Raw genomic sequence first — 24,523 nt, 5'->3', positions numbered from 1 at the left:
ATCATATATAGCATAAAAGACTCTTCATTCATGTATAAGGAACATTGCTAAAGTAAATCAGAGCATCGCAAGACTTACTCCGCAATACAAATTCTGTCTGTCCTATCAACGGGGGGTGGACTATATAAGAATCAACGAAGCTGTCACTATCGCGAACTACCACACAACCCAGCCAATAGGATACAAAAAACTTTGATACCTCTTGCCCATTAGGAAAAACTTTGATAGAAAGGCATCTAACAAGTTCGTCTAGTTGTTGATGTTATCTTGACGAGTGTAGAACCACTTCCTCGCCTTCCCTTCTAGTGAGAATGGAAAGAGGCGAAGTAGTACGACTTCTGTTGGGTATTCTTAATGTCATTACCAAAAGTAGACTTAGTTTCCTAATTTTGATAACAGCACCAAAAATGCCAAACCTATCCCTCATACCTGTTGATGCAAAAGCTGATCTGCAAACACAGAGGGCTAATACCCGATTTAAACGTTAAGGCGTGCCAGCCGATTTGACCTTGCTATCGGTAAAGGTGGTAACTCGAATACTTTGGTCCCGACAACAGCGATGCGCCCGGATGCCACGGCCAAGAGGTATTCACACGGAACTTGAGAACACGCCGAGCTTAAGTCGACGAATCCCTAAGAACTCATAATAAAAAGGAAAAATAAGACGAAGTTGTCGAAAAAGTAGATGCTGGAATATGAGTAAAAACTTGTGTTTGATTGATTGATAGATAGATGTCTCGATTACAAGGCCCTAGGGTCTACATTTATACCCTGCTCAAAGAGCTACAACCAGACATGACTAGAATTCGAATTCCAAATCTGTGTACAAAACGATTTAAATAACTAAGGAAAACATAAAACTATCCCTCCGTGACAAACTGGGACACCACCAGGGATCAATCGGCAACCTTCAAGTCTTCCTTCCATGTCATCGGCAGACTCCCCATCGGCAACGGTTAACCCTGGCCATCGGCATAAACACATCACCATCCACAGACTTAGCCATATTCAGCTGTCTTCTGATCGGCAACCATCCTCATCGGCAACCCTTTTGCAGACCAGTGACCATTACTCTGTCTTGTCGATCCACATTCTACCGATCCTGGACACGTGTCCGAAAACGGTGTCAACACATGCCCCCCAATTTCGGAGTATGAAATCATTAATGCTTCGAAATTCTCTGCAGTAATGATGCCTTTCCGCAATTAATTCTCCCAATCTGGTAACCGACAGCCTTAATGTGAACAACCCTGGTTTGATTCCTCCGCAGATCCCTCGAAATCCTCAACCTCCCAAACGGACATCTCCACTTTAGTCGCCCATCGGCAATTTTACCGTTACAGAGATCTGCCGATGGACTGACCAGGACGTCCTGTTTAGTAAAGTATCTTATCCTCCCAAACGGATATCCCCACTTTATCCGTCCATCGGCAATATGACCGTTACAAGGCGCTGCCGATGGACCGACCAGGAAATCTCGCACAGTAAAATATCTCTAGATCACGACCGCTTCCTGTCAAATCACCTGCGCAATCCCTTGATTACCGTGCGAACAGTTACCATATCTCCCTGAGTATCTGTTGACGGTTCTTAAGTATTAATTTTAATTATCAAATAAACAAGAGAAAGGACCAATATGCAAACAACACCTAGAATTAGGGTTTGATCTGACAGAATTCCATGAGTTTTGTTGTTTATCTGTTTCTGTAGGGGGTTATCAGGAAATATGGAAGAAAGGCCCACATGTCAGGATTACATACAGATATCAACGCACCGCGTGATTTTCTACCATCTAGAAGACTCCAGAAGCCACGGGAAGAAGACGGAGGCCGAAAGGGGCCAGGCCCAGGGCGCCTGCCCTGGTGACCTGGGCGCCCGCCCCCTGCTGCATCCTGTTCAGGACTCTCTTCGCACGGGATGTTCCACCGACCTATTGGATCAAGGAAAACATTGTACCACCTCGCCTACCGACCCAAAAACGCATAGAGGAGGAGGACTATATAAGGAGACCCCCCTGGCCGCTGGAGAAGACAAGAAATTATCATAGAGATTGAGGGGTGCCCTCGAAGGAAAACCTCTTCTCTAATTAATATTTCTTTTTAGGCTTAGCAACCAATGTAAAAGTAGAAATAGATCTTCTAGTTTCTACTAGATTGAGACAGATAGAGTGTAGGTGTAGATTGGAGGAAGCCCGGCCTGTCGGTGTCTACTCCAAGCTTGTACCTGCGGGATCAAGTTCTCCTAACCCGAAGCTTGCTCCTAGGATTCTTCAGTAATTCAACTTCTAAATTCTAGTAAGTTCTTGTTTTATTGTTCTTATGGCTTATGAGTTTACTTTAATCTCTTCGCGTAGAGTTTAGAGTAATCATTGCTGGCGTAAACGTGGTGTTTAGGCTGGGGTACTCATAGATATTCCCTGACTAGCTGGACCGTGGTAGTAGTGAGGAACGTGACAATTCCGAGTTACCTTTGCAGACCATATCTCGTTAGCAGGAAGGATAGGGTTTATAGGTGCGGGTTGAACATCCTTTGTGGTGTCTAGATTCCATTAGCCTCCCCATTAGAACAGTAGATCATCCTTACCAAGGTTAGAAGGAAACTACGGTTGCAGTCTTCTCTATTGATCACTCACATCGAGAGACATTCTTTGTGCCTAAAGGGTTAGTAGTAATAGACCGGTTAGTCAGATGCACTCTTTCTCCTAGTGGTAAAAAAATAAATTCGATACTCTGGATAATTTCCCGGGTGAAGTGCTCACCGATATCCGTGCGCTTGCGGATCAATTCCTTATCGCGTTCCCAAATATCAACAAGCATTTCTGGCGCCGTTGCCGGGGAGAAAGACGGTTGCTGAGATAACCTGAGTCTTACTACTAGCTTGTATCTATACTTTTATCTTTTGTTATCTTTTATATTCTTTATTTATTTTCTTTATTATTACCTTATGGAAAACCAAAATTCTAAATCGATCCATGAGTCTGCAATCCCTTCAGTAACTGACCTTTTACCATGGGAATCATCACTGCCTATCCAAACATCCCAATATAAGTTAAGTTCTAGGTTGATTGCCATGATTCAAAACCTATCTTTTTCGGGAAAGGAAGACGAAAACCCTTACCTTCATATTAGAGATTTTGAGCAAACATGTGATTGTCTTCGTATTGAAGGCATTTCTGATAAAACTTTACGTTGAAAGCTTTTTCCTTTTTCTTTAAGGGGAGAGGCTAGACAATGGTACAGTCAGAAGGTAAGTCAACAACAAGGTGAATGGGGAGTTTTACGAGCCAACTTTTGTCTAGATTTCTATTCCCTTGACCGTATAGCCAACCTTAGACTCGAAGTCCTATCTTTTAAACAAAAAGATAATGAAACTTTGGGAAAATCCTGGAAATGTTTTTCTGATCTTTTAGAATCTGGTCCAAACCTTAATCTTGAAGACCCTGTTCTTTTATTTCACTTTTTTTGAGGTCTTCAGAAAAATCACAAACAAATGCTACACACAATGTCTAGAGGTTCTTTCTTTCGCATCCCTACTGATGAAGCTAGAGTGATCCTAGATAGAATCCTAGAAGCTGAGATGGATAATACCCTTCATGATGAAACCTACGAAGCCGAAGTAGACAATCTTCTAAATTCTTCATCTACTTTAGCTATCCCAAGTTCTGAGTCACAAGAGGAAGAAATTCCAACACCGGACTTCATGCTGGATATAGAATCCGATCTTTTTGCCGATTTTGGAAATATTTCAAACTACCATTCTATAGACAATCCCCAAAACGGCTAGTTTAGCATTTATTTACCAAGTGAACAGCAATTAAGAGAGCTTATCTCAGTAATGAGTAGCGAATGGTTGGAGGAATCAGAGCTTTCCTCTGATGTGATCCGTTTGGACACACCCTCTATAACTATACGCTGTGCTTATAATTCTGATCGATTTAATGCTTTCTATAATCCTGTTGTGGGGATCAACATCATGTCTGAATCTTTTGCACTTAAACTATTTAAAAATCTTGTCTTAACCCCTACAACAAAGGTCATAAAGGAATCTTCGGGACGATTAGTCCCCAGTTTTGGAATTATTAATGTCCTACCTCTTACGATAGAAGGCTCCATGGTTCATTTGAACTTCTATATCTTTGATACATGGGACTTCGACTTGTTGATAGGACAACCTTTTAGAAGACTCCTTTATGAAGGTCATACTGGAAAGCTACACATTTCTTTTGGAAAAACTTTTAAATTCCCAATAACAATTTCACACTCCTTGAACAATAAGGCCGAATCATATCTTTTGCCTGATCCTATGGAGGAGGTAAAGGCTGCATCTCTAGAGCTTTTAGATGAACCAGACTTAGAAGACGAAAATCCTTTCTTCATAGAAGAAGAAGCCGAACCTTCTGAGCCTAAACCCTTAGATGTGTTTGCAGAAGCACCTAGACCCCCCATAGAGCTTAAAACTTTACCACCCGGTCTTATCTATGCTTTCCTAAACAATAATCCAGAGTTCCCTGTAATCATTAGCGATAAACTCACTCAGGATCAAACTCTGCGATTAATGACCATTCTTGAGAAACATCACTCGGTGTTCGGCTACTCACTCCAAGATCTTACAGGAATCAGTCCTATGATTTGCACCCATCGTATTCCCACAGATCCTTCTGTTTCACCCTCTCGAGAACCCCAACGTAGACTTAATAACACTATAAGAGAGGTAGTTAAAAAGGAAGTTATAAAGTTGCTGCATGGAGGGATTATATATCCTGTGCCGCACAGTGAGTGGGTAAGCCCAGTTGTGCCTAAAAAGGGAGGCATGACTGTTATTATGAATGAAAAGAACGAGCTAATTCCGCAACGCACCGTCACAGGATGGCGGATGTGCATAGACTATAGAAAACTAAACAAAGCCACGAGAAAGGATCACATTCCTTTACCTTTCATAGATGAGATGCTAGAGCAGTTAGCAAACCATTCGTTCTTCTATTTCTTAGATCGATATTCAGGGTATCATCAAATCCCGATCCATCTTGATGATCAAAGCAAAACCACTTTTACATGCCCATACGAAACTTATGCTTACCGTAGAATGTCTTTTGGGTAATGTAATGCACCAGCTTCTTTTCAAAGATGCATGATGTCTATATTTTTTGATATGATTGAAGAGATTATGGAAGTTTTCATGGATGATTTCTCTGTTTATGGAAAAACTTTTGATAGTTGTCTTGAAAACTTAGACAAGGTTTTGCAAAGATGTGAAGAAAAGCACTTAATCCTTAATTGGGAAAAATGTCATTTTATAGTTAGGGAAGGAATAGTGCTGGGACACTTAGTGTCTGAAAGAGGAATTGAGGTAGACAAAGCTAAAATTGAAGTAATTGAACAACTACCTCCACCCGTGAACATAAAAGGAATTCGAAGCTTTCTTGGCCATGCTGGTTTTTATCGTAGATTCATAAAAGATTTTTCATTCATTGCTAGACCACTTACTCTTTTGCTAGCCAAGGATGCTCCTTTCGAATTTGATGATGCATGTCTAACATCTTTCAATTTATTAAAGAAAGCACTCATCTCTGCACCAATCATTCAACCCCCTGATTGGTCGTTGCCTTTTGAAATTATGTGTGATGCTAGTGATTATGCTGTGGGGGCAGTATTGGGACAAACTAAAAATAAGAAGCATCATGCAATTGCTTATGCCAGTAAAACTTTGACAGGAGCTCAACTTAATTATGCAACCACTGAAAAAGAGCTTCTGGTTGTTGTCTTTGCCATTGATAAATTTAGATCTTATTTAGTTGGAGCTAAAATAATTGTTTACACTGATCATGCTGCACTAAAATATTTGCTCACTAAAAAAGATGCTAAACCTCGCCTGATTAGATGGATCTTATTACTCCAAGAATTTGACTTAGAAATAAAAGATAAAAAGGGAGTAGAAAATTCTGTTGCTGATCACTTGTCTAGAATGTACTTTAAGAGTCCACAGGAAACCCCCATCAATGATTCACTCCGGGACGACATGCTCTACGGGATTAACAGGTCTGACCCCTGGTATGCAGATATTGTTAATTTTATGGTTTCAGGGTATGTACCACCAGGAGCAAACAAAAAGAAGCTTATTCAAGAAAGTCGTTCACATATATGGGATGAGCCATACCTCTTCCGAGTATGCTCTGATGGCTTACTTAGGAGATGTGTGACCACTAAGGAAGGATGGAAGATCATCGACAGATGTCATTCATCACCATATGGAGGTCACTATGGAGCATTCCGTACACATTCAAAGATCTGGCAGTGTGGATTCTACTGGCCTACAATGTATGAAGACACGAAGCAATATATCAGAAGATGTGGGCCATGTCAAAGGCACGGAAACATAAATACAAGGGATGCAATGCCACTCACCAACAACCTTCAGATTGAGCTCTTTGATGTCTGGGGAATAGACTACATGGGTCCATTTCCCCCATCAAAGAAGTGTGAATACATCTTGGTGGCAGTTGACTATGTCTCTAAGTGGGTAGAAGCATTACCTTGCAAGCATGCCGACAACGTCAGTTCAAAGAGGATGTTTGAAGAAATTATATTTCCAAGATTTGGAGTCCCCAGAGTAGTGATAAGTGATGGAGGAGCACACTTCATCGACAAACGCTTCAAGCAATATCTATCAAAATATGGAATCCGTCACAACGTCGCTACCCCCTATCATCCTCAGACAAGTGGCCAAGCAGAGACTTCCAACAAACAAATCAAGAATATTCTTCAGAAGACAGTAAATGAAATGGGAACGGCGTGGAAAGACAAGTTCCCCGATGCACTCTGGGCATACCGGACAACATACAAGACCCCAATTGGAATGTCTCCATACCAATTGGTGTACCGGAAGACTTGCCATCTACCTGTTGAACTAGAGTTCAAAGCACACTGGGCCATAAAGAGATGGAATATGGACCTAGATGTTGCTGGAGATTATAGAAGAATGCAACTATTAGAATTGGAAGAATGGCGAGAGAAAGCATATCACAATTCAAAGATCTACAAAGAAAGAGTCAAAGGGTGGCATGACAAGAGAATCAAGAAGAAGGAGTTCACACTCGGAGATAAGGTATTACTTTTTAATTCCAGGGTAAAGCTTTTCAGGCATGGAAAACTCCGGAGCAAATGGGAAGGATCATTCAAGGTAATTAATTCATCATCCCACGGAGCTATCACACTTCAAAATGACGAAGGTACGTTATTCAAGGTAAATGGTCAACGTCTTAAATTATTTTTAGAGCCCAATAAAGAATTAGAAGAAATAGTCGTAGTCCACTTTTACCTTCCCATGGAGAATTAGAGCCCAACCTTTTTAGTCTGATGTTTTTGGGTCATATATATATTTTTGTAAATAATTTCGCATCTAGAAACGCGCTCGAGAAAGTGGGCCCACAGAGGGGCCAGAGAGAAGGTGCGCGCCCAGATCAGGTGGGCGGGCGCCCAGCTCCTGTTCCCCCTCGGTCCCGATTTTCTCTATTATGGAAAATGCACTTATGGTAATCTGAATAATCCCTCGGATGGAAAGTTTCGCACGCACCTCGACGGGAGCAACCCGAACAACCCATAGAGGCACTTTTTGACCCCTATATAAACAGACCCCTGACCTCAGTTTTCAAACACCAAGCCACCAAGCCTTCTCTCCTTCAATTAGAGCTTGATTAGTTCCTTGTTGATCCAATGGCCGAGAAGTACCACGATGATTGGGAAGTCGTCCCCTTCAACCTCAACATGGACCCTGTGGAAAACCCCGATGCCCGTGCTCTCGTCCCGGCCAACACAGAGCGACAGCTAGAAGCCATGCCATTACGCCAACGCAGCTCTGCCCAATCTTACCATGCTCAACCAGTTCTCACCGCACCGCCACAATCCCTTCTCCTCAAAGGATCATCATCCAAGATGAAGACCACCATCAAGGTGCCAACCGGCACAAGGATCCTTCCACCTAGGCCCAATGAGAGGGTCGTTGGAGTCAAGACCAACCGAAGCGGCGAGATCAGCAGTATTCGCTACACTACGGAGGAAGAAAGGCCTTACTCTGAAGGGATTAGAGCAGCCAAAGTCCGTTTCATCCCTCCAAAGGCAGCCCCGAAGCATGCTCTCAATGCTTTTGAGACACCTCCCAAGCGTCGCAAGACTATAATGGATATTGATGAGGACGTTGGCAGACTAGACAGAGTTATCATAGACCTCCAGTCCTCGATTAATTCCCTCACTAGGCAGCTCTCTAACCACAACACCATTATACTAGGCCTTAGGCAGGATCTTGCTAGTGCCAACAAGAAGATTAAGGAATTAGAGCGCCGCTAAGTTATCTAGATTAGACCTTGAGGCAATGCATCTTAGTTATCAGTTTGCTATTAGTCTTTTGTAATAAATGCCTCAAGATTAATAAAGAGTATTATTATTATTATTACTATGTCTTGTGTGTCTCTACTTTATTTTTGTGCAAGAAAGTAGAAAACAAGTATGGGGGAGATCCCTCGACCTGCTAAACACACTCCGACTACACCACTCCACGATTCAGGTACACACTCTGCACACTTTACTTAACACGTACACATATCTTGGATTATGCAGAATATTGTTTCCGACATGATAAATTAAAAAGATTAAAATATTTCTAATCATGGTTAATCTCAATCTGTGATATTTCCTGAAAACTTGCAACTATTATAAAATCATTTTAAGACCTGTGTTACTTAAGTCAATATGGAATATGTGATGGTAGAGTATGAGTTTCTTATTCTTGATATCATTGTTACTTGGAGAATTTATTTCAAAATATTCAAAATTCTAGCTACCATCCTCAGTGTTTTATATGCCTGATAAAAACTGAAAATGTTAATTATGATTATAAAAGCTATCTACTCTGTATTGAGTTTGTTCAAAGTGAGTTAGACCCTTGTTGAGAGATTTATCATGCTCCTAAGATCAAGACATTTATTCAGAAAGATTCACTCTTCCGAAGTATTATTGCATTAGAGGCATGGGCTATGCAAAAATAAAGATATTTTGAGGAAATAAAAAGGAGCAAGTGCTCGACAACCTCGTAGGAAAAATGGACAAGTGTCCGGCAGTAGAATTAGGGGTACCTCGGTATCCACTTAAAGAAAAAAAGAAAAAAAAATGATAGCCCATGGTCCCTCTAGTAAGCAATATGCCAGCAAGAGTTGACAAAGGTTTTTAATTTTCAAAGTCTTTGATCTAAGAGTATGACATTTCCCTCCTCGGATCCCGTTTTGATCAGGCAATAAATGCAAAGTAAGTATGCTTGAGAATTTGTGCAAATTAAAACAACCTCAGTGAGATATATAAAAGATAATGAGTGATCTGAGAAGAACCTATGAGGATAAAAAGGTATGCTAACTTTCTTTCAAAAATATAGAAAAACTCCAAGTGACAGGATTGAGAAGAAAGGATCTTTACTCTTAACCATAAACTCTCCTGACTATGGTACACAGTGGACTTTTAACACCCTGCAGTTATAAAAAGAATGTTTTAAAATGTTTATCCCAGATATTGTTCTTAACCATCCTTTTCTCGAGGACGAGTAAAAGCCTAAGTATGGGGGTATTTGTTGACGGTTCTTAAGTATTAATTTTAATTATCTAATAAACAAGAGAAAGGACCAATATGCAAACAACACCTAGAATTAGGGTTTGATCTGACAGAATTCCACAAGTTTTGTTGTTTATCTGTTTCTGCAGGGGGTTATCAGGAAATAAGGAAGAAAGGCCCACATGTCAGGATTACATAGAGATATCAACGCACCGCGCGATTTTCTAGCATCTAGAAGACTCTAGAAGCCACGGGAAGAAGACGGAGGCCAAAAGGGGCCAGGCCCAGGGCGCCCGCCCTGGTGACCTGGGCGCCCGCCCCCTGCTGGATCCTGTTCAGGACTCTCTTCGCACGGGATGTTCCACCGACCTATTGGATCAAGAAAAACATTGTACCACCTCGCCTACCGACCCAAAAACGCATAGAGGAGGAGGACTATATAAGGAGACTGTAACACCCTAAAAAAAATTTTGCTCTTTTTTAAATTAGGTGAAAAATTATTTATTTAGGAATTATTATGCTCATGAAACATAGGAAAATAATATTTTCATTTAAATAAAATTAATCATAGGACTTAGCAACTTGTTGTACATTCATGCTGGAGTATATTAAATTTTGTCTTGTTGACTTTTGGTTTGAATTTAATTGCATTAAAATTCTCTTCAAAAGAAAGCTTTAGAAAAAAATATGGAAAAAAAGGAAGCACCCTGTACTTCCCCTCTCGGCCCAACCCCGTTTCTTCACACCCCCGCTACCCAGCTTTCCCTGCCCCGGCCCAATTCGCTGCGGCCCAGCAGCGCAGGCGCGCTCCCTCTCCCCTCTCGCTTGGCCCGCTGACGGCCGGGACCCCGCGCTTCTCTGGCTGACAGTCCGACCCCACGCGGCAGCGTCCCACTCCTCCTTCCTATCTTCTTCCCCAACCGTGAAGGACTGGGACTCTGCCGATGGAGAGCACCCTCGTCCCGGATTCCACGGGATACGGTTTCCTTCACCATATCGCAGCTATATGAGGTCCCGGCTCTCTCTCCGTGATTCAGTTTCGTCGCCATGGATGCCCAGCCGCACGCTGCGAGCCGCTAAATCCCATCGTAGAGCAGATCTCGCCTGCCGCCGTGGTGTACATCCCCTGCTGCGCGGAGGTCGCCAACAAACCGTGTGCCGGGTTTCGCAGCTAGGAGACGGAGCTTCCGAGCCCCTTCCCATGTTCTCTCCCGATCCCAGTAGCCCGTGCGATATCGCCGAACATCGCAGGGGGTTCTCGTTCGCGGATCCGCGCGGCACGTCTTCCCCGAGGTCAATCCGCGCCTTGAAAACCGCCTAGGTGAACTCGCGGTGAGCTCCTCTACCCCGTGGTGTTTTCCTTTCGCGAAACGGTGCTCGGAATCGAGAAGCCCGTCGTCGCCGGCGAACTTCCGGCCATGGAGCCGCCGTGAAGCTCCTGGGCGCCGCCGGCCGAAACCCACCCATCCCCTGGATGCGTTCTGAACCCTCGGATCAGGATCCAACGGATGAAAACAGAACTTACCCCTTCGCTGGTTTTTATCTTAAAGAGCCCCTGTGTTTTCTCGGAATAAACCCGCGGTCCCTGGCGCCTTTGAGAAATTACGTTTTGCTGTTTTGAAAACGTAAACCGCCACAGTTTGAATTAAAATACGTTTTCAGTATTTACAGTTTTGCCACTGATTTTATAATGCTCATAAAATATTCATTTTAACTCCGTTTTTGTCCATTCAAATTCCGTTGGATTCATATTTACGATCTCTACATGTTAGAATTATTAGTTTACTGTTTTGAAACTTTTTAATTCTGCAGTAGCATTTAATTAATTATTTCTCTATAGGAAATCTTAGAAAATTCATATCTTCTCCGTTTTAATTCCGATTTTCGTGAACTTTACGTTTGTGTGATCGTAGTGCTGCGTAGAATATTTTTATAAACTTTTATATTTGTTTTACCACTGTTTGGTGTATTGTTCTAATTATAGCTTGTCTGCTTCGTGTATGATTGTCTACATTGGATTGCGTGTTGTTGATTGATGATTGGGATTAGACGGTGAGCCGTACGTTGGTGCTCAAGATCAAGCCTTTGAAGACCAGCAGGCTCAGGAGGGCTTTGATTAAGGCAAGTATAACTAGGGATCATCCTTGTTACCTATACACAATTAATACAATATTTATCATATGCATGTGTCCACCTTGATGACCTTAGCAAAATCATAGATGATTGTTATTCTGAATTCCTTGTTACCTATTTGGATATGCATTTGGGTAGTTCTTGCTAGTGCTTGATTAATAATCCATGATCTTGTAACATGAATATTTGGATATACAATAAACAATAAAATAAGCTTTCTAGCAACTTGAACATAAAGGGTGGAAAGAACTCAAGCTTTTGCTAGATTGATCTTGACCCTCCATAAGGACTTATCCCTTGGCAAAAGCTGGGACAATTCGTACAACCATGAGGGCTATATGGCTCTGGTTTTAGCTCAGTATGAGGACCTTTTTCTAGCTTGTTAGCGGTTACCTTAAATGGCGTAAGAATGGCTAGACACGTTGGGTATAGTGTGGCCTCTGTCCATGTGTATAGGCTGCGAGTTATGTGCCATGGAAGGGGGCTCTATATCTGCCTGCCGAGTGAATCTAATGGCCCTAACTTGTTAGACGAAACCTTTGAAAGGCTTCATAGTGATCCCTGCCGACCTCCCTTGGAAGGGGGTTAAGAGACTCATGACCTCGGGCGAAAGGGTAAATCACGACTCATGGGTAAAGATGTACAACCTCTGCAGAGTGTTAAATCTGGTATACTAGCCGTGCCCACGGATACGGGCGGCCCGGAAAACTGACGGAATAGATGGACACTGATGAACATGATTAATGATGATAAAAGATGGTTTATTATGTTGTTTATATGTGTTATTCTTAATTCTTGTATACAATTGATCATGTGGTTATGGGATTTAATATGCTACCTTGATATTTGCTATCCAATAATTAAATATGCTATCTACATATAAAAGCTAAATGCAGTCAAACCAGTGTCAGCTAATTGAGCCTCATGAACTCCTGGTTATAGTTGTTGAGTACGATATGTGCTCACTCTTGCAATTTCCCCCACACCTCAGGAGAAGTTTTGGGCTTGTGATCAACCAGTCAGTTTGATCCTGTGGAGAGGAGTTAATACCCGAAGTTTGGAGTTGTCTATCCGCTGTTTGATACTGAAGGTTATTCCTTTTATATTAAGTACGTTATATATTTATGCATTGTCTTTTGATATTACCCCTTATTTGTAGCTATATGTGAGATTTGACTTCTAAAACTCACATATGGTGCATATCTGGTTTTGTCCTTAAAATCGGGTATTACAAAGTGGTATCAGAGCAATGCTGGCTGTAGGACGCAAGCCTAGTTAGAAATTGGTCGTCTTAAGGTTTTGGAATTGTCATAAAATCCTTGCTCTATAAACCTTGGTACTTTCATCCATACTATATCCCTATCCTTGCTATTTGTCTCTACCTTGTTGCTTATTTTAAAAGTACTTGTTCTCACCTTCACTCCTTGATTTGGTATGCTTTTAGAACCTTTTCTTATCACCTTCTTGCATCTTTGAAATATAAGTTTTACGATCTCTACCCTTACTATGAAGAGAACGATAGTATCGCAAGTTGAGTGAAGTGTGAACCTTCGATGCTCAGTTGGTTTGTTATTATGTTTATGCTTGATTTGGATCTTTGTAATGAGTGCAATGATTTTGTGGGATTTCTCCACAATATCATTTAGTTTATAGGCCTAAGGCATAAGGATTAATGAAATAAGTAGTTGGGTATGGCTATCTCTTGTTTCTATCCCTTGCTGATTTCTGGAGCAGTTTGCAATAATGCTGGTGTATCTAAAGGTCCGATCGTGCAAAGTTTATCAAATTTTTCTGGGAACAACTAGACTTCAATATCTTTCTCTGACCACAAGAATCACCCTCATAGCTGTTATGGTTTGGAAGTTACAAAAATCACAAAATGATACATATGTTCTGTCAGGAATCTGGACCAGTTTTGGTTGCCTAATATTTGAGACCAATATAACTACAGAATTTGGAAAAGTGTTCTATAGAAAAGATGTAGACAATTTGATAATCTTTCCAACGGTATAAGATGGAACTTATTTGGATAAGTAGAACCTGAGATATGATATTTACAATTGGATGTTTCTGTTCTGTATCAAAGTCTGGGCAGTTTTGGTATTCCCCATTTTCGGCCAACTTGAAGTCAGAAGCTGGGAAAGAGTTGTATACGAAAGTTGTAGAGGATTTCATAAGCTTTTAAACAATATAAGGATCATCTGCAGATGATTTAAGGAGCTCTAGATATAATTTCTGGAAGTTACTGCACCTTGGCTGAGACATTATTAGGAAGGATATTATGTTTGGTTATTACCTATGCTTAAAGACAGAACCTAAGGAGGACTTCTACATGAAAGTTGTAGGGAATTTCATAAGTTTTCTAACGATATAATCTGCAACTCTATTGGATTAACGGAATAAGAGTTATACCTGTTTTACTACGCTGGTATTTTTCATATCGCGAGGAAATTTCAGGATACCTGTTTGCTCCACTGCACATAAGTTCTTTAGGATGTTAGAAGTTCTCAATGTTAACTTGTCTGGAAAGTATGTGTGGGGGTATAAACCCCTATACCCTTGCGGCTAGACTTCGGCCAGGAGGTTTGGCCCATTATGAGACGAGTTCAAGGCTTGATCCGACAACCTGGAGTTTCGCGCAAGGAAACAAGATGTGGAGATCAAGCAGGATTCTAGTCGGTTAGAATAGGAATTGATATCGAATTATCCATGGCAATTGTAACCGACTAGGATTAGTTTCCAGATCTGTAACCCTGCCCTCCAGACTATATAAGGAGGGGCAAGGGACCCCCCTAGGACATATCAGATCATTATCTCTCAACACAATCCAATACAACCAGACGCAGGACGTAGGTATTACGCCAACTCGGCGGCCGAACCTGGATAAAAAGCTTGTCCGTGTCTTGCGTCACCATCGAGTTCGTAGTTTGCGCACCGTCTACCGATAAACTACTACCGTGGGTATACCCCAAGGTAGACTGCCGACCAGCTTTCGTCGACAGTGGCGCGCCAGGTAGGGGGTATGCGTGCAACTTTTCCGGCGAACAAGATGGTCACGATCCCAGCTTCCGCGACCGTGCCCGAAGGCCTCACGTTCACCGTCGGCCAGATCACGTGGACGACGTTCAGCGGTGGCTTCGCGACCACGGTTCCGAAAGAGATCCAGATCCAATCTGAGATCACGCCGTCTCCGACCACACGCATGACGGCACCAAGCGACCGACCACCGTTCCCACTCTACAAGGGAAAGGAGATCGACTGCTCGGACCTTCTCCAAGCACTCGATCGCGCTGACTCCAAGCTACTCGAAGTTTCCCAACTAATAGATGGAGTTCTGCGCCGGCCCGACCAAGCTGCTCGAGCGGATTTTTCCAAAACCCGCCGGCCAACTCGTGTCGCCACACACGAACGGCTGGGAACGTCTCTGACGGTAACTTCAACCCCCTCAGGACGATCCGTCGAGCTCAAGAAGGAAGACTATCCTTGCGGCCTGAACAACTCGGCCTCTGTTTACTCACAGCATACCCAATCCGTTTTCAGCAAGGCGGGTTGGTCGCCGACAAGAAACAATCGTCACCACGTCAACATGGTGACAATCCGAGAGCTGCGGGACGGCCAGGTTTCCAGCACCAACTCAAGCACCGGCTCCGTCCCCACCGAGGTTATAAACACCGAAGACGAGGACTACGACCTGGATTTTCCTTCACACCCTCCGGGTTTCGACCGGTTCCCGATATTCCCCCCCCGGCGAGGGGATATTGTGTTCAATGTCAGCGCCGACGAACCAGACGTTGACGGAGAAACGGATGACCAGAGGCAACTCCGCGAACAGCGTAACGCCGATCGCGCCCGACGACGTGCGGACGAGCAACAACAAATGCCACCAAATAATCTCAACGATGCCTTTGACATGGTCGGGGACCAGCCAGTCTACAAAACGCCAAGCGCCAACGTGGCTGTCGCCATGGCTAACCTGGATCGGCTTCCTGATACCCCCGAGTGCCAGGGAGTCCGGACCAGCATCCGAGCACACCTGATCGCCGCAATGGGACAGACTGCCACTCTGCTCAAAAGAGCCCAGGACGTCTCTTATACTGGAGCCGCCTCCGACCAGACTAATCATAGCCGGGCCTCACCCAGCAGGCGTCACCGCAGCCGCTCCCCCGACAACCGTCGAGGGGACTCACGGCGCGATGATGGTGGTCGGGACGCCGATGGCCGCCGCAAGCAGAACCGCGTACGCGGCCATGGAGAAGACCAACACAGGGATCTCCGCCACAACATCCCTTCCAAAGATGCCCGGGACCGCATCAACAGGCGCGCCGCAGAGAGAGCAGTCCATGAAAACCTGCGCCGCATCGAGTACGATGCAACGCACGGTCCTCCGGGCCTGAGACAGTTCTCCCCACACCTCCGCCAGGTCGTGTGGCCCCGCAATTTCAAGCTCGAAAAACTTAAAAAATACGACGGCAAGGAAAATCCAGAGAACTGGATCACCCTCTACGAAATCGCCGTCCGATCAGCGGCAGGGGATGAACACGTCATGGCTAACTACTTCCCCGTAGTCCTCGACCAGGCTGGTCATCAGTGGCTTCTCGGCTTGGCCGAGGACTCCTTCGACTCTTGGGAAGAGCTACGCCAGGCTTTCATCGACAACTTCATCGCCACATGCGAGCAGCCTGGAAACAAGTATGACCTTGAAAGGATACGGGACAGGAAGAACGAACCTCTGCGCGATTACATCCGACGATTCTCGGGTATGCGTCTCAAAATCTCGAAGATTTCTCATGACGAGGCCATCTCAGCCTTCATCAAGGGCCTGCGTTTCCACGAAGCGCTGAGGAACAAGCTGTTGCGTAAGCGTCCAACAACGGTAGCAGAGCTCCTCGCCACGGCCAAAAATTACGCCGATGCCGATGACGCAGAAAAACTAATCCGAGACGATGCAAGAGGTCCCGACCAGCCCCCCCGGCGAGATGACGGTCGTGGTCGCTACGACAGCAGAAATCACCGCCGCTCCGACAACCGCGATCACCGAGAGGGGTGGGATCGGCGGCGCGACAGCCGCGATGACTTCAGAGGAAAGCGCCCTCGCGATTACGACCACGAAGTAAATACGGTCAAACGTCCCAATGGACGACGGGACTACCAAGAAGACTACAACAAAACGTTGAAAGGACCATGCCAACTACATCCAAAGTCCAATCATACCATGGAAGAGTGCCGCGTCCTAAAAAGTATCTATACACGGCGGGCCACCCAAGACAACTCCGCCAAGAAAAATAACAAGGGCGATGGGCACGACCACGAAGATGACGATGAGGACCAAGATAGGGACCCTCGACACCAATACGTCAGCCCCACTGACGTGGTCCACTCCATTTTCGGGGGCAAGGTCTCCACTGAGTCCAAGCGAGAAAGAAAGCTGTTAAAGAGAGCCTGCCTCAACATAGACAGCACGGACGGGCTGATCGCAGATCCGAAATTTCCCACGTGGTCCCACAGGGAGATCTCGTTCAGCAGGAAGGACCAGTGGGCCGCTATCCCAGAGCCGGGTCGTTTCCCCCTGATTCTTGACCCCTGCATCAACAGCATCAGATTCGAGCGCGTGCTCGTGGACGGGGGAAGCTCCATCGACATCCTCTTCCGCAGCAGCCTGCCCGCCCTCAAGATATCCCCGGCACAACTAAAACCTTACGACGCCCAATTTTGGGGGGTTTTGCCAGGTCAAAGTTCAGTGCCCCTCGGACAGATAACATTGCCTGTCCAATTCGGCACACCCGACCACTTCGGGACGGAGTTCATCAACTTCGTAGTCGCGGATTTCGACGGGACCTATCACGCCATACTGGGCCGCCCATCGCTGACAAAGTTCATGGCAGTCCCGCACTACTCATACCTGGTCCTTAAGATGCCCACGGAGAAGGGTGTCCTAACCGTCAGAGGCAACGTCTACACTGCGTACACCTGCGAAGAAGAAAGCTTCAAGATCACCGAGGCAATCGACCTCTCAATCCGCATGGCGGAAACAGCAAACCAAGCCGCGCAGCTGCCTCCCGACCAGCTCCGATTACCCGAACAGGCGACAGCCAGGAAGAACTCAAAATCCAAGGAGTACAAAGAAGTGCAGCTGGTCGAAGGCAACCCCGAGAAGACAGCCCTCATCGGGGCCAACCTGGATCCAAAATAGGAAGACGCGCTCGTCAGGTTTCTAAGCGACAACGTGAGCGTTTTCACATGGAAACCCGCAGACATGCCCGGTGTCCCACGAAACCTGATCGAGCACTCCTTAAATGTCTCGAAGACCGCAAGACCAATCAAGCAAAAACTGCGACGGTTCGCTCGTGACAAAAAGGAGGCTATTAGGGCAGAAATAACACGGCTTTTAGCAGCCGGATTCATAAAAGAAGTGTATCATCCCGATTGGCTCGCCAATCCGGTTCTTGTACGCAAAAAGAATAATGAATGGAGAATGTGCGTTGATTACACTGATCTTAACAAACACTGTCCTAAAGATCCTTTTGGTCTCCCTCGCATCGACGAGGTGGTCGACTCAACGGCCGGATGCGAACTCCTCTCCTTTCTAGACTGCTACTCTGGTTATCACCAGATCTCGCTAAAGGAAGAAGATCAGATCAAAACATCCTTCATCACACCCTTCGGCGCATACTGCTACACGACCATGTCTTTCGGACTCAAAAACGCCGGGGCCACTTATCAAAGGGCCATCCAGCAATGCCTCCACGACGAGATTCGCGATGACCTCGTCGAGGCCTATGTGGACGACGTGGTCGTAAAAACAAAGGACGCGAGCACCCTAATCGACAACTTAGATCGAACCTTCAAGGCACTCAATAGGTACAAGTGGAAGCTCAACCCCAAGAAATGCATTTTCGGCGTTCCTTCCGGTCTACTGCTCGGCAACGTCGTCAGTCGCGACGGCATACGACCAAACCCTTCAAAAGTCAAAGCCGTACTCGACATGCGACCACCGAAAAACGTCAAGGACATTCAGAAGCTAACCGGATGCATGGCCGCCCTCAGTCGTTTCATCTCAAGGCTGGGAGAAAAAGGCCTCCCTTTCTTCAAACTATTGAAAGCGTCAGAAAAATTTTCTTGGACAGAGGAAGCCGACGCTGCGTTCACTCAGCTTAAGACCTTCCTCACTTCACCACCTGTCCTCACAGCGCCTCAACCCAATGAAGACCTACTTCTTTACATTGCTGCAACCGACAGGGTTGTTTCCACGGCAATAGTGGTCGAGCGAGATGAACCAGGTCACGCCTATAAGGTCCAGAGACCCGTTTACTTCATAAGTGAAGTCTTAAACGAGTCCAAGGCCAGGTATCCACAAATACAGAAGCTCATATACGCCATTCTGATAACATCAAGAAAGCTGAAGCACTACTTCGATGGCCATCAAGTCCTGGTGACAACCAGTTTCCCTCTCGGGGACATCCTGCGCAATAAAGACGCCAATGGCAGAATCGTGAAATGGGCGATGGAATTGTGCCCATTTTCGTTGGAGTTCCAGAGCCGAACTACGGTCAAGTCTCAGGCCCTGGTCGATTTCATTGCCGAATGGACGGATCTCAATGAGCCTCCCGTTCCCGATGTCTCAGACCACTGGTCAATGTTCTTTGATGGGTCCTTGAACATCAATGGTGCCGGCGCTGGGATACTGTTCGTATCACCCAACAAGGACAAACTGCGTTACGTCCTTCGGATCCTTTTCCCGGCGTCAAACAACGTCGCCGAATACGAAGCATGCTTGCATGGCATAAGACTAGCCATTGAGCTGGGAATCAAGCGACTATATGTCTATGGCGACTCCGCCTTGGTCATCAACCAGCTCAACAAGGAGTGGGACGCAACCCACGAGAAGATGGATCTCTATTGCAAAGAAATTCGCAAATGGGAAACCAACTTCTACGGCATAGAGTACATCCATGTGGTCCGGGATAAGAACCAAGCAGCAGATGCGTTGTCGAAGCTAGGCTCATCTCGAGTACAGATCCCGCGGGGTATTTTTGTCCAAGACATCCACAAGCCGAGCGTAGGCTCCTCTCTGGTCGACAAGCAACCTGCCGAGGCAATGCTCATAGACGACGCCACTCCAACAACCGGTGGGCGTGACTGGCGTATCCCGTTCATCAAATACATATCGGATGGGACAGGCCTTCAGGACAAAACAGAGAATGAGCGTCTCATCCGACGGTCAAAGAGCTACATCCTGGTCGACGGAAAACTCATGCGGAAAAACACAAGCTCCGAAGTATTGCTCAAGTGCATACCCCAAGATGATGGTATCAAGCTCTTAGAGGACATACATGCTGGATCCTGCTGCAATCACGCCGCATCCAGAACGCTGGTCGGAAAGGCTTTCCGAGCAGGCTTTTATTGGCCAACCGCGGTCGGCGACGCAGAAAAACTGGTTCGACATTGCGAAGGATGTCAGTTCTTCGCTAAGAGGACCCACGTACCCGCCCACGAAATTCAAACCATCCCGTCGTCTTGGCCCTTCGCTTGCTGGGGGCTTGACATGATCGGGCCATTTAAACCAGCCCCGGGTAATTTCAAGTTCGTCTTCGTGTTAGTCGACAAGTTCTCCAAGTGGATTGAATACATGCCCCTGGTCAAGGCAACCTCCGAGAAGGCTGTGGAGTTCCTCAATCAAATCATACACAGATTTGGCATCCCGAACAGCATAATCACCGACCTGGGCACTCAGTTTACTGGCACCACCTTTTGGGACTTCTGCGATGACAGAGGCATAGTCATAAAATACGTGTCAGTGGCACATCCACGTGCCAACGGTCAAGTTGAACGTGCTAACGGAATGATTGTTGATGCCCTAAAGAAAAGGTTGTACACCGAAAACGACAGAGCACCCGGACGATGGATGAAAGAATTGCCGGCAGTGGTCTGGGGCCTCCGAACTCAGACCAGTCGAAACACAAGGGTGTCTCCCTACTTCATGGTGTACGGTGCAGAGGCGGTCCTGCCGTCTGACATACACTTCGGATCTCCTAGAATCGAACACTTCGACCAGGCGACCGCTGACAACGCCAGAGAACTCGAAATCAATTGCATGGAGGAAAAGCGTTTAGATTCTTGTCTCCGAACAGCAAAATATCTCGCGGCAGTCAGGCGATACTACAACAGGAACGTCAAAGAGCGTTCCTTCGTGGTCGGCGATCTGGTACTCCGATGGAAAACAAGCCAGGAGGGAATGCACAAGCTATCCACTCCCTGGGAAGGACCCTTCGTGGTGACCGAGGTCACACGACCTACGTCCTACAGATTGGCATACCCAGACGGAACACGAGTGCCTAACTCTTGGCACATCGACAAACTGCGACATTTCTATCCATAAAGTTTTAATCACTTTCCTTTGTAAGTATCTTACAATTTTTTGATAATGAAATTCTCTATTTTCTGCCTATACCTTGTCGCACACAGCACTCGGCAAAACTCCTGCAATGGACGCTCTTAGCGACTACCAAGACAAATACGGTGACACGTCACTCAGATATTCTTACAGCGCTCAAAGTAACAGTCATGACAAAAAGCAAACTTTATTACAAACTTTACATACAAAGTTTACAATAAATACCCTGACGGGCAGACACTAGTCTATTCCTACAGACTACTCTACTGGCCTAGCCGCTCGGGCTGATCACCCGCCTGGCCCTGCTGCCCGGACGAAGGGGTCGGGGCCACCGGCGCCTGGCTGGTCGAGACCGCAGGCGTCGACCGCCCATCTCCCGCAACGGACGCGCCCGACAACTCCCTGGCCGACCTATCTGAACTCGGCTGGTCTGGAGGGGTGGCCGTTCCGCACAGATTGATGTCGCCGATCACTGTCGACGACAAGTCCAGCAGACTCCCCCGAAGCTCGTCCGCTTCCTGTGGGCCGACTTCCTTCGGGTACCCTTTCTCCAGCCTGCTCAAATCGACCAGGGGGTAGTGGGCGCGCACCATGCTGAGGACGTGCGCGCCGGCAAATTCCCCGGCGTCCTTCACGAACTGCTGGAGCCAGTCCCACGCCCGTTGCGCCTTCTCGACCGGGGTCTACTGCGGCGCGCGGGGCTGGTTCTCCGGGAGCTCGGGACTGATCAGGTCTAGGACCGGGGACACTCCTTTCCAGATCCTACAACAGTTGACCTTCCAGGAGTCCCGGTCCTTGATCAGATCATCCAGGTGCTTCTTGGCGTTCACCTTGAGCACTGCAAACGAAACAAAGCGTTACTTTCGGCATACCAAACAAACAAAAGGGCGACAAGCAGCAACTAACACGGTGGCACTCATTACCAGATAATTCCCGGTCCTTTCGACCCAATTCCTCTCCTGCTCGCCGCTCGGACTCCAGCGCACCAGCGAGCTTTTGGCTGAGCTGTTCCTTCTCTTGTTGGAGGCGCGCCACCTCCTCCTCCAAGTCTGCGTGAATCATAAACTGGTCAGTAAAGCAAACTGCAAAAGTACGTAAAGCTGCTCGGAGCATGTGACCAACCTTCTCGCTGCCGGTACTGATCGGCTAAGCGACGAGTGAGGTCGAGACGACGCTCCTCTTGGGCACTCATCTCGGCCACCTTCTCCCCGACCTCCGACCGCAGACGGTCTACCTCCGCGGTAAGGGCCTTGTTCTCGGCCATGACGCCTTCAATCTGGTCAAAACACCGTTTCCGGTACTTTGCCGTTTTCATTGCGCCCTACAAAGCGAGCATATAACAACCATGCAAGACAGGGCATAGAATGTACAGCAGTACAAAAAGTCGCTTACCTTGACTTCGTCGACGAGGCGCTTGGCCGCGCGCTCCACTCTGGCGGCCTCCTCTGTCTCAGCGAGCTCCTCATGCCCGATAAAGTGATCCCCGCGTTGGCGCCACACATACACGTGTTGGCGGCCATCACGGGGACGACCCTCGATCTCTTCCACCTCGTCATCGGAGGCCGCCCGGGTTTCCTCCTGCGCTGCGTCACCCCCAGTGGTGGTCCCAGGTAGTACTGATCCTCGGACCAGACCTGGGGAGCCTGCAGTCGAAGAGTTCCCTGCTCGGGGTGGCGTGGAGACTTCACTCCCCCCGGCAGGAGGCGCGGTCGGGGATCTTCCCTCCTCTTCTGTGACGCCGGCTGGGGAACCTCTTCAGCCCTGGTCGGGCTGCCTGTTGTAGTCGGCGCCGCGGTCGGGAGCCCCTCCGTGCTCCCAAGCGCGACTGCAGCGGTAGGCTGCTCTGTGGTCTGGGGGGCCGTATCTTCAGCAGCGCGGACTGGCTCGCCCGTCCCCTGGCTGGCAGCCTGGCCGGGGTCGACATCCGACGCCGCACTACAGGAACAAAAGTGTAATTTCAAAAAAAAAAAAAATCAAAGAGGAGTCCAAAATACGTAAGTCGAACACTTACAGGTCTGATCGACGGTGGGTGGCGGTGAACCTCCTCCTCGCCCGGCCGGTCGGCACCTGCGCCCCCGTCTCGACAACTTGCGGTGCAGGGGCGTCGCTGGCCACTCGATCAGTAGCGGCCGGCGCATTATCTGGGCGGCCCCGGGGCCGTCGGACCAACGACGGCGCAGCCTCCTCGTCGTCGTCGTCGTCGTCAACGATCCGCACGAGCCGACGACGCTTCGGCGCTTGGCTGCTCTCCGCCGGTAGATCTGCCGGCAGCTCCGGTGTCGGCAAAGGATCTGCCGGCAATGGCCTCTTTCCCGCTACCCTCTCCTCAGAGGTCGGAACGGGGCGGGCTTGGTCCTCTTCACTGCTGGTGTAATGAGTACACCGAGCAGCGTCCTCCTCTGGTGGGTCTTCTCCCGCAGGATTTTCCATCCCCGGTGCCAGTGATACATACACTGTGCACCGGTCGACATCGCCGATCTGCAAAAGCAACAGAGATGAGTCAGCTGCCGACGATATACGAATGATAAAACAAAATAATCTGTTACATACCTTTGGTGCTGGTCGTCCTAACTTGAAGGCTTGCACCCGATCACTGCCACGGATGAAGCCTCCGTCCGCAAAGTTAAACAGCTCGTTCAACAGTTGTTGTACCTCCGCTTTCTCCAAGATCTCTGGCCGCATCCTGGTCGGGTCCACGCTTCCGGCATACTCGTACGCCGAGTGTACCCTCTTCTGGCAGGGCATCACCCGACGACAAATGAAGTTGCCGACCACGCCAAGCCCGTCTAGGCGCGACCAGTCGATCAGCTTCATGAGATCCGCCACTGGACCGTCGAACTCCGGGCGGTCAGTCCAGCTCATCCTCTTCTCAGGAATGTATCCTACGTCGCAGAACGTGGAGCTGCCCGGTTCCTCCCTGATGTAGAACCACTTCCTGTACCATTCGGTCAAGGAAGTGTTCCATGGACAGTGCAGGTAGCGATTCTTCATTCCATCACGAAGGTTGAGGTATACTCCACCTGCAACCTTGGAGCCTCCAACTGCTCCCTTCTTCCTCAAGCAAAAAAGATACCGAAAAAGATCGAAGTGCGGCTCTATGCCAACATAGGCCTCGCACAGGTGGATAAAAGTAGAAATGAGGAGAATTGAGCTCGGGTGCAGATTGCAAATCCCGATCTCATAGTACAAAATAAGACCTTGAAGAAAAGGATGAACAGGAACACCAAAGCCCCTCTTAATGAAATCTTCAAATATGACGATCTCACCGGCGCGGGGGTCGGGGTAGCTCTCCCCCTCCGGTGCCCTCCAGCCGCCAGGCTCCGGGCTGTGCAGAAGCCCCATATCGACGAGGTCACCAAGAGATTTCGTGGTGCTGCGGGACTTTTTCCACTCCTTGGCCATCAGTTCG

At 47.1% G+C, this 24,523-nt stretch overlaps 1 protein-coding gene across 1 annotated transcript in view; it reads left to right on the top strand.

The window, feature by feature from the left end:
- LOC110437559 (uncharacterized protein K02A2.6-like) overlaps positions 1–7,155 on the top strand; it is a gene marked incomplete at its 3' end in the record, with an annotated part of 70,073 nt that extends 62,918 nt beyond the window's left edge. The window contains exons 3-5 of the mRNA XM_021466031.1: positions 5,299–5,695; positions 6,080–6,203; positions 6,339–7,155. Coding sequence (XP_021321706.1) covers positions 5,299–5,695; positions 6,080–6,203; positions 6,339–7,155 — 1,338 coding nt within the window. The remainder of the gene's footprint in view (positions 1–5,298; positions 5,696–6,079; positions 6,204–6,338) is intronic.

The sequence above is a fragment of the Sorghum bicolor genome, chromosome 8, assembly GCF_000003195.3.
Source record: "Sorghum bicolor cultivar BTx623 chromosome 8, Sorghum_bicolor_NCBIv3, whole genome shotgun sequence".
Classification (NCBI taxonomy): Eukaryota; Viridiplantae; Streptophyta; class Magnoliopsida; order Poales; family Poaceae; genus Sorghum; species Sorghum bicolor.
The sequence above is the reverse complement of the archived record's forward strand: the minus strand, read 5'-3'. Positions and strand labels throughout refer to the sequence as shown.